At 39.1% G+C, this 11,721-nt stretch overlaps 1 protein-coding gene across 1 annotated transcript in view; it reads right to left on the bottom strand.

Moving 5' to 3' along the window:
* twist1b (twist family bHLH transcription factor 1b) overlaps window positions 1-10,719 on the bottom strand; it is a 33,657-nt gene extending 22,938 nt beyond the window's left edge. The window contains exons 1-2 of the mRNA XM_076970748.1: window positions 10,050-10,719; window positions 7,445-9,691 (exon numbers count right to left, since the gene is read on the bottom strand). Coding sequence (XP_076826863.1) covers window positions 10,077-10,580 — 504 coding nt within the window. The 5' untranslated portion in view covers window positions 10,581-10,719 and the 3' untranslated portion in view covers window positions 7,445-9,691; window positions 10,050-10,076. The remainder of the gene's footprint in view (window positions 1-7,444; window positions 9,692-10,049) is intronic.
* Between the last annotated feature and the right edge of the window lie 1,002 nt (window positions 10,720-11,721).

Consider the following 11,721-nt stretch of genomic DNA (forward strand, 5'->3'; position numbering starts at 1 on the left):
CCCGCCTGGGCCACTCACACCTTACGGACTCCTCTGACATGTGTAGAGGTATTTCATGAAGGAAAGATTTACAAAAGAGGTATTTCATGAAGGAAAGATTTACAAAAAATTTTGCTTTTGTTTAAAAATGTAGTTTAGAGCAGAGGTATAATAAAGTTTTTTTTTGTCTGTGGAAAGTTTTCTATCCCTCATCAATGAGGCAGCTGTTCTCCAGTAAACTTTTACAAGAGTACAAACGCTACACAAGTGGCCATGCTGTACATCATTATGGTGCTTTATGAAACCTCTCCCACTGAAACGCCTTCGTGAGAGTTCACTCCTGGTGCATTTGTAAAGTAGTGCGATGCACTGATTTACATCTGTGACCCTTCAGGTGTGACATTCAGAACGAATGTGTTTAGCAGTTCTTGGGAGCGATTTGGCAGCTAGGCTACACAGCACTCTGCATGTGGCAAGATTTGGTAGAATTCTCTTTCTTAGTACCAGGATGCAAAATGATGTATTGATATGAGGCACGATGATTCTGAATACATCTGATGATCTCAATGGCAGCTGCAACATGAGTCCTTACGATCTCCGTTGGGTTTCTTAGAGTGTTCAAAGACTGATTATTAATAAATTACAGTAATTAATAAACAACAACTAAGTTGACGTTAACTTCCAATCAAATCTGAAGAATTGCTAGACATTAGGCTTACATTAGGCTACAATACTTGGGTTTAATGGTGTAATGTGATGATTAAGCTCTCTGATTTAATTTTTTTTATCACCTCCAGTGACTTATTTATATATTAAATGAGACAGGCTTTAGTGTTTGAAGAGATCGTTTCAAGATACTATTGTTTGTAGGCTAATGTAGACTATAGAGATTTCTTGTACAATTTACCACACAGACTTTTTACTGACATACTCTGTAGCATATTCATCCCTATAAAAACCTACTTAACACACACTAATATTGTGTCATCCACATAGCACCCCATTTCAGCCCAGCCGAACATGATTTACTGGAAAAGTTTTCAGATCCTAAAATGGCAGTTGTGTCATTCTGCTGGGAAGTAAGTTGAAAACCTGAGTCAGCCCTGAGGTTGCTTCTCACCACTGGACATCACGCAATAGAACAATATAATCAGAAACACAAATAAAATAGAGATTTTTATCATTGTGCTAAAGATAGCTAACACAACTCTCTTTCTGAAAAGGTCAGTTACAATATTTTATTTTTACTCAAACATATTGACCAAATGTGTGTATCCTACTTTGAAATATGTATATTTTGCATATGTCCATATTGTCCTAATACGCATTGCATCAACTTTGCATATATTTTGTTCTAATTGAAAAATAAACTAAGTAAGAATAATAACAAAAAGGTAATTCAGAACAAGAATAATAACAGAAAACTGAAAGATTGTCAGCTGGTAAATCAGATTTGTTTCATTCGCTGTGTTTCGGTTTTGTACAGGGATCTGAAACAAAGGCACAATACAATACAAAGGCTTGTTCTGGCCATGGCCCAAGGCTCTGTCTAAACGCAGGACCTCACAGACCACGGCATCCCTTTAACACACTTAGTGACCTAATGTGACACAGGGAACCCAGTCTGTCCTACCTACACGTCAGCCAATCTGCACGCACATTAACAATGATGAATATGCTGAAATAAGATGGACAAAAGTGCTGAAATAAAAAGTGAACCCGGTGAAATAAAGTCACTCTGATGGCCGGCGTGCAATCGCCAGTCGACTTTTAGCTGTTTAACGTTTGTAATTTATCTTGTTAAATGTTTGCAGTTTAACAAGGAAAGAATATGTCATTACATCAGTGGGATTTCAATGACATTCCTGCTCTAAGGCACGATCCATTAATAATGCAAGGTTCTGTTCTTTATCATGAAAAAGTATCAAGGCCAGACCGAAAACTATTTTAGAGTGAAACACCAGCATAGGTCTTAGATTATATGACATATAATAATAACCAAAATCCTGGCAAAATAGTCTATAGACAGTCCATTATGAAACTAGTCCAGAAAGCAAAATAAAACAGGCTGAATCCTTGTCATATCTACATAACAGAAAATGTAGCGTATAAAAGGTGTGGCCTGCACTTCACACATCTGACAAGCTTTTCTGTGGTTACATTGGCACGTCACAGGAACCAGCAGAGGCCAGAGTGTTCATCCCATTTGACGTGTCATATTCCTTTAATGCCGGTTCCCCTGTGCCTCTCATCATCGGGATTAAGCTTCCTGACATGCGGAGGAAGGAAAAGGAGAATCATTGTAATGCCAAAGAACAACAGGTCACTTATCTTCTCACCACAGCAGTGAGCCCATGTCGGGCACTCCGGTGGGCTCCAGGTTAATGACCGTGTGGAGATTAGTGACCGGTGTGGGGCCGTGATCCCCCACCCCCTTTAGGGGGAGGCCGTGGGTGTCATTAGGCTAATTACCCTCAGGCCACAGAGGGAGGCACAGCCTGCTTCAGTAGTAAGAACACCGGTTGAATATCATCTGCTCCTAAAACTGGAAAAGTGTATGATTTGCTTGGAACTTACAGAAGCTCTGAATTTGATTCAAGCCCAACATATAGAACAGTGTAAACAGTACTGTCAGTGTGGAAACTAGCATTGGTTTCACATCAATAAAGGTAATAAAAGTGGTCATGCTATGGGGATCTTGTATTTTTAACAGTGCTCAACTGTTGATTCGTTTCAGTAATGATGTATATTCAGTGAATAAGCATGAACTCTTCACACACTAGTGCTTGCATTCTTTTTGTAAAAAAATACACTTTTGTGGATAGAATTATACTTAATAGGTTGACAGTTTCATAGCCTCATCCCACACAGGCCGGGTCCAGATGAAGAGTCCTGCTGCCAGACACTGAACAAAAGGACTTCCTACGGCACCATGGCACAAAGTGCCGTAACATGGTTGATGCTTCTGACTTCGCTCGGTCTGCATGAGTTCAGCAGAACCCGAGTAGCATCTAATCACACTGTTCTACCCAGCCTGTCCCCTCAAATCCAACAAGCCATGAAGGTCTACGGAAAGAAAACAGCTGAATGACCATATTACAGTGGACTTCATAATAATTTGCACCTCTTGTTATGAAAACAAATCAAAATGACATTGTAGTTGCAGTTATTTAATTAATACACAAACATTAGGCAGATATTCGCCCTTTTCTCCACAGTGTTCTGTATTTTATCGTTCTAATGAAGTAATACTGGTATATTGATTAAAAGCATTCCTGCCAAAATTATTGCTTCCACTTAATATCCATTCAAATAAATCAACTGATTTTTAAATTAAGCATTTGACACCTGTATGTCTGCAAATACGTCCACACTGTCAGAGAGGGAGAACCTGGACTTTTCCATTGCTGCCGATACTTTCACCGGGAGGGGATGCCCTGATTCAGGCCACAATGGACCTTTCTGCTACATCAATCAATTGGTATGTTCAGTGAAAGCGGGTGGGCGTTCAGACTGAAAAAAAGCACCATCCCTGTGTCACCACGACGATGGCATCACGAGTCTTCAAAAGTACCTGCACATTTTGGCTGAAAACCTAAAGTTTTTGTGCAGGAAGCAGCGTCTGTGCTGAAAAAATTATGGTGGTGTTAAACAAAATCAGCATTTTGCCATAAGCAGTCCAGTACCCTGCATTCTTTCAAAAACCTGTGGCTGAAGAAAAATCTGGAAGGCTTTTGTATACCGCAATCCACCTGGACATGTTCGTAAACCTGACCCAGTAGTCTGGACAAGGAAGGCTCATCCCATAGGAGTGGCAGACACACAGTCACGTTTTTGGGAGGGAAGATAAATAATGTTAGTGAAAATTGACATTGTTTTTGTTCATTTCTGTTTATTTATTATGGGTAAGTTTTAACCTTGCAATGGAAATATGTTTAACTGCTTTATGAAGTGTTGAACTGGTTTAAATATACTGAACTATATAAAAAAAATTTTTTTATATATTTAATGGTTTTATGAAGTTCTGGATGTATACTGTTTTTTTCTTTACATTTATTTATTAATTAAATATATTTATACTCTGCATTGTAGCAGGGAGTGCATAGCATGGATGTAATCCTACAAGCTAAATATGATGTGAGTTTTAAATGCACATGCATGTTCAGGTGTACAGTCATAGCAAAAGCATTATACTACAGGATGTATTCCTTATGCTCATTTACCAATCAATTTTACCTCATTTATTCTCAGTTAAGGATCCAGTAAACATGACCAAACATTACCAGGAAGGTTTGAAATCATTGCTTAGGACAGAAACTGTTTTAACCACGACTGTATGTTTATACATCCTGAGAAAGACAAGGCTATTTATGGATAGCCAGACTGCACAAATAAACAGCACCCTAAACGTGAAAAGCCGCTTTTATTATCCATGAAACTCTACAATGCCTTTGTGTACTTCTTGTACGGCATTCTGATTGCCTGTTTATTTTTACAGCGGCACCGCTGAGCCAATGGACGCTCAGCCAAGCCCCAGAGGTGCCAGGGCTCTCCGTCCATTTCCTGTGTGTGACATCATTGTGTATGCCCTGAAGACGGTGGGATGTGTGTCCTGTCTACAGCCTGGGTGGCGAGCGCTGTGTGCTGTGTGCTGCGCAAACACGACGTCCAGGAGTCCTCACAATCGCTCTGTTGGACAGGCTTGAAAGGAGACGCATGTCTCTCCCACAGCCGTGGGACACCCTGCTCTCTCCCAAGGGCCCACGGTGTAACAAAAGAGGTGATTCTGCCATAGCTGTTCACGAAGGCATACTGAAGCACTGGCCCGGTGTCCAAACCTGAAAACCTCTATGACTAACGGATCACGCACTAACCTTTGGACCGTTTTTCCTCATGGTAACTGGATTATTCAGCGATCATTTTCTCTGCAGAGCCAGCCTGGAAAAGCCAGTGTTTACTGATGCCTCAGTGGGACACGCTTTTAAACAGAGGACCTCCAGTTCTTTCCCAGATCTTTGTGAGGCCAGGGCACGTCATCTGAGACAAGCAGGGTGTCTGCAGTGTATAACAGACCCTAACAACATTGTTTACCATCTAACTCAGACTGACAGGTTTATGAAGCAAGGTTCTTTCCCTTTGTCTTCATTGTTCATTGTTCTGACTCCCTCATAAACACTGTTAAAATGATTTCACAATCCTTGATTATTACGTTGCTCCTCACCAAGCCTCTTTTATGCATTGCACGACCTCATGCATTGGTGTACATTTTTGCATCTCATGAAAATTGCACGATGTTACATTTAAATGTACACAAAACCAAAAATTTGGCTTGTCAAGAAAGTTAAAGGGTGGTAGGGAGGTTGACAAGTTACTGAGTGGCAAAAAAACGATATGGCTATTAATATTTTAATGTTTATTTTGATATCACAGGACCAGATTGGTTATTAGAGAATGACCTAATCCTGAGGTATGACAAATATCTACTACTGTATGACATGCACAAAAGAAATACCCAAAAGCATTAGCTTAATTATCATCAATTTTATTTTAATTGCACAAATTTATTCATGACTGACTATCCTGGACAATCTCTGTTTTGCACCAAATGGATATAATCTGAGGATATCTGTGAGAGAGTGAGTTTAACACTCCAATTACAAATGTTAAGATGATAAAGACCCGTGAAAATGTGAAACAAATGCACCTAGTGAAAAATACACTTAAAAATAAAAGAGAGAATAAAAGAGGATAAAAATGTATGAAAGAATGTCCTCATTTCAAATGCTATCATCATGATGAAAGCTGCATGAAGGGGTCACTAATATGTTTAGACAGTTGAAGTGTATGAAAAGGTTATATGGGTAAATGCTTCTCATAGAGCGTATTAATAATAATAAAGCGCAATTTTTTAATGATGCCTACATCCTCCTGCTTCATCACTGAATACCATGCTACAAAACACGGTGCACTGTTCATTGGGCATACAGTTCGAGTAGCACAACACCATAATGGTGGAGCAACAAAGGTGTTTTAACATTCACCAAATTTAAAGAAAATGTTTTATTTGAACTTCTGAAATTACAGCGCATTATTATTAAATAATACATTATAATTCACGGGTCCACCTAAAATGGACGAGGGTGACAGGCTGTGACAGGCTGTGAAGCGTCTTCAGCTAGCCCAGAGCTTTAGCACACGCATGTTGTACGTTGCATGACAAAATCTCCATTTAGTAACAGAGTGATGAGTCAGAAAGAAGTGGTTCTTTTTTTGCCTAAACTGTTATGTGCTTTCTTCCAGAAAACCGGCTTTCAATCCTGCATGATTTATGATCCTATTATGACCAGAATTTATAGCATCATGCTCATGAAAAAGAGCATAAACACAGTATTAAAACCCCCAAAATTTTATTGATGCAATAATAAATCCTATTGAGGGCCTGTAGGAATGCACTGTCCCAAGAGTGCACAGTTCGTTAAAAGTAAATGGGAAGAAAAGCCAAAGGGCCACACACCCCATGTCCATCCTGTCTCCCATCCCGTCTCCATTCAGGTTCATCAGATCAGTTTAGATTCAACCATTCGATTCCTCACTGCAAGGAGCTTTTCTGCAAGGCACTCTCACATTCCTATAGTCTTTATATGATCCCTTCTGTACTGTACGATTCATTTCACAGAAAGACAATGTAAACAGTAGTGGTGTTTTCCAGATTCAGAAGCGTACCATTTAAGAAGCATCCCACTCCAGGCTGGTTGCCATGTTGTCAAAGGGAGCAGGTGACACCTAAGACACCCAGTTCTGTTCCTGCTCTCAGGACATTTAGTTCAGGATTCTGCAGGACAATGAGTCTCACTGCTCACAGGTGTTCACAGCGCAAGGTCAGGCTCGCAAATGCCATAAACGACTTAATTAGCTAAAAACTGATTTTTTTGAAGCATTAATTATTTCATCTTCGATATCGTTTGATGGGCAAACTGTGCACCTTTCATGACACATGCCATAAAACTAAGCAACAGAAAACAAAGCAAAGCCAAACAAAACAAATAATGACAAACCAACAAAAATCCTCGAGTTATTTTGATATTATCATTGTATCAGTTGTTAGTCCGTCAAATGTATTCATAATATTTCTAATTCTTTCTAACAGATTGATAGGCCTAATTTAAGGCATATGTTTTCTCTGTCAGTACATCAATGTATTTTGGAGTAGGCCTATAGACCTAACGCTATAACGGGAAACTACGTGAATTTCTCGATTTATTATTTCATTATAAATCATCATAAAATTAAGCATTAGTTTTGTAGTTTTAAATAGCATAGCCTATATCGTAGGCCTATAGACGTATTCACAGAGAAAATCTACTCACATAAATATTAATAGCCTATATTAGCAGGGTAGTCAGAATACGATTTTCAATAGCATAGTAAACTATCCCATTGATGATCAAAAAGTCGTTTTCAGTACCTGTTGAAGGCAGGTTTTCTACTACGAGTTATCCAGTAATTCTCTCACAGGTCCCGCGCAGCTTCCACAACATTATTCACTAGGCCTTTCAGAGGACAAAAATTAATATTTATCTTCGCTGGACTCAAACCTCCAAAGACTTTCGGCGCCGTTCGACGCATTCTTCCTCTTCAAGAACTAAAGAAAATACTTTGTTTCAAAGCTTATTTGCGTGTGTAGCGAATTCAAAGGCGGGTCTCTACATCTGAACATCTGTTCAATTCACGTGACTCTAAAATGCTAACATCTGTTCAAAATAAGTTTCATTCGTGTGCCTCGAACATGTATCTGCCAAACCCTTTACAAAGTGGAAATGAACTCTAAGTTTGTCACGTTTCCCCCCATTTTCTTAACTAGGCTAAATCTAGGCTATAACAAACATGTATCCTACCTGTAGCCTATAAACAATTAAGAAAAATAAATTCGCCAATGCGACACAATTACTCTAATTCTTATGAAGGTCCTATAAGGTTTGCTAATTGTTCTATAGGCTTTTAAAATCATAGTACGTTTGTAGCCTATTTTGTGCTTTTCCCCCCTAAGGGGGATGTAACATTATTTATGTTAATATCGGGCCTGCACTTGCTGTCATAAAAGGAACCTCTGTGTACATGAGTTTAACCTAGCCCACCTTCCAAAACCTTCTGGAGGAAGCTTAAATTTCATAGACATCTGGAAATTCCATACATGCCTCAAAACCCAATTACACACCTTCAAACGCACACGTGCTTTTATCCATCCCAAAGATTCCACGACACGCGGAGCGGACTAAAATACTTTCCCAGACGCCACATAAAACTAGATGCCGCTACTAGGACACGCATGTTTCTGTGCCTTAAAGCCCACGCGCGTAATGTAACAGAAACAAATCTGTATCTCAATTTCCCTTGAGCAAATCGTGTTACTAAAATGTGTTTCAAAGGGAATTTGAACTTAGAAAAATCCGTTCGTTTCAGTACATTGCAAATAATGGATATATTACATTGATAAAATTAATTGAATACTCGGTTTTGGGAATATAGTTCTAAGTTCTCTCCAGTTGAAATATTCGTTGAAATATTCACATTCCGAGAACATACAGCCTAATATCGCAAGTTGTAGTTTCTGCATCTTCGTATTTGCTCGTATTAGCTCGTTAAATGGCGCTACACTCGCTATTTAATAGTTTACTGCTGGACAACAACTGGGAGCCTATGGATTTGCACTCAACAACGTGAGAATTGCTAACCACCAAAATTAAGCATGATGGTATTTTAAATTCGTACAACTCGTAGGTTGTTTAAAATGTTATGTATATATAATGCCATCTAGCTTTAAAAAGACTAGTACCAATTGAATTTAATTTAGGCAATAATGTAACCTATGGAAGTAGCTATTGAAACATCTGAAACTTCAGAAATGCTACATTAGCACAACCACAGCTATTTTACTCCTATAGCAATTCTAATAAAAACATTTTTCAAGTTTAAAACTGAAGGCTCCTAACTATTATTATCACATCATTAAGGAAAACATTTTTTAATAATGTTGTTTTTGATTAAATTCGAGGTGTTTTCGAAACAACTTCTGACATGTATTAACCTAAAATACTTTTTGTTGTGAGCACAGAGTTTTATGTTTATATGAAAAGTAATAGAAATTCAAGCTAATCTGTAGCATTTTACACCCTATAAACCTCAAGCTATGAAAAGCGAATGAATTTAAGTATTAGTAGTTTCTTTAGAATTTTTCAGCTTTATTACAGAAATACACATTTATTTACAAAAGTATTAAAAATAGGATGCATTTCGACACAGGATACGTTTGGCTTCGTCATAACTTGTGTCATTAATAAATAAATATAGTTGCACGTTCTAATTTTGCACAGGTTCGAACTTGAGGCTTCAGTACCGATCGGAATATCCACAGAGTTCCCGGATGCACTGTTACTTTTCCCGTGGAAGCTGCACAGCTGAGTGAAAAGACATGCATGACATAAGCCTACACATATCCAACATTCATGGTCAAAAATAATACTATTGGTAAAGAAGTCATTATGCATAGCGCACGCATCTGCAGATTGTCTGCGGCCTTCATTTGTTAAATCCCTGCCTTCAGTTGCTGCAGTGTTTGTAAAGGTTTTCCCCACGATTATGAAGGAATGTACGTATCCAGCATGGTTTCGACACATTGGTCCACATTGGTCTTGCCAGCAAAGACGCCTGTAACCTGTAAATTAGAAAATTTATTAGACTAATGATGCATTTCATAATTAGGGCCACCAGATTGTGGATGTTTGATTAGCATGACACAAGAGAAGCTAGTCTCTGACTATAACTTGTCTCTGACTATAGCATGATTTAACCCGATGCTAAGTTCAATAATGAATGTTTATGTTTAAATGTATATATAATTTTACTTAACCTACACAAAAGGGCCTATGTATTAGTAAACAGATTCAGCTGTCAGTTAAATGTGTCTAACTATCTGTTCTAGATATTCGAAATGAGAAAAGCGTAGCTACGATGAAATTAGGGACATCTTATTAAGTTTGGCGTTTTTAAGTGTTTGGAAGAGTAAAGCGTACCATCTTGCACCAAAAGTCCCACGAGCGCTAGTGAGATGCTGACATGGACCACGCGCCCTCCATCCTCCACACAGAGAACGCATAGCTTAACCGTTCGTGAGCAACGTAACTACAACTTGCCATCTTGGAATCCAACTCATCACTCTGTAGCACCTGACAGAGAAAATCGATGTACCTGGCGGCGAGTTTAAGAGTCTGAATTTTGCTCAGTTTGTCTGACGGTAGAGTTGGAATAATTTTCCGCAAGGCTGCGAAGGCTTCGTTCAGCGACTGCGTCCTCTGCCGCTCGCGCACGTTTGCCATGACTCGTTGAGACTGCAGGTCTTCGTAAGAATGTGGACTGTTGCTGGTCGACTTTTTCCCCCTTTTCCCCAGGGTCGAGCTGTCGGAATCCTCCCCGTTTTTCCGACTAGATCGTCTTTTCCTCCCACATCTCTTCGGTTGCCTGTCGAGCTCTCCTTCGCTGTTGCTAAGACTGTCGGCTGGAGACACTGGAGAACTCGATTCGTCTTGCAAAGTTTCCTCAGGCATCTCTTCGTTTGGAAGCGAATAAAACAAACGTCATTCCCTCATTGGGCTGTGATTTAAATACTCGTATGCTTGGTGTTTAAAAACAAAAAAAATATGTATCCAGAGTTCCTTGCAACAACAAAGTTTGCTTGCAACGAAAACGTTGGGAAGCTCTTATAGCCTGATGAAGTGGTTGAGTAGAGAGAAACGATTGGCCAAGGAAGCGTGTCCTACTACGTGAGAAGGAGGGGTGGGGGAATCCAGCGGTCTGGAAAAAAGAAGACTTCCCCAAGGCACCTCCCTGGAGTCTGCTGACAGCTCTTTGGAAAACTGTGAGTGCAATTTCTTACGTAAAATAACTTTTAGGAATTGGTTGCATTATTAGATATGAAAATGTAAAAAAATATATTCATAAACATTTTTACTTAACTCTACATAAACTTTGTAGATCAGCCATAGACTTTATTTCTACGTATTACTTTATTCCTGAATAGTTTCAGCAAAATATTCTCTCTTGCCCCCCCCCTCTCTCTCTCTCTCTCTCTCTCTCTCTCTCTCTCTCTCTCTCTCTCTCTCTCTCTCTCTCTCTCACACACACACACACACACACACAAAACCCCCTGCCTCCACAACATTCTACATCATGTTTAGTAACCTGTCAACTGGAAAACTGATAAACTCTAATAAATTCATTATTCAAAAAACATTTAGTGCCTTTGTACTCAGACAAGTCTAATAATACTGAGTTTTGTTTTTTGGTGTCTAGTGAGGTTTGGAAGTTTTTTTCATCACTTCAAGAACTCTATGTACACTCCATGTAGCTCAGTGTCTTTTTTTTTTGTTTGTTTTCAGCTTTTTTCATTATATCCTCATCCAATTTAAAGAGGAACAGAGTGACAGGGAAGCCCTTCTAGTGATGCAGTAATGAATGGCCCTTGAGGAAAACCAATTCTCAAAAATGGTAGTGATGCTGACTGCTACATCCATACTTTTTACATAAATTCAGTGAAAGGATATAAAACTGTGTTGTCAGAGGTACAACCAGTGCCATCAAGAATCTAGCGGTCCTTGGTGGAAGAAGTAAGAAGAGTTCAAAGAGTTCCAAATGAAGTCAGGATATCAGGACAGAGAGGATTATTTTAATGACAGGTAGCTTTTGAGT

The sequence above is a fragment of the Brachyhypopomus gauderio genome, chromosome 13 (genome assembly GCF_052324685.1).
Source record: "Brachyhypopomus gauderio isolate BG-103 chromosome 13, BGAUD_0.2, whole genome shotgun sequence".
NCBI classification, from domain to species: domain Eukaryota; kingdom Metazoa; phylum Chordata; class Actinopteri; order Gymnotiformes; family Hypopomidae; genus Brachyhypopomus; species Brachyhypopomus gauderio.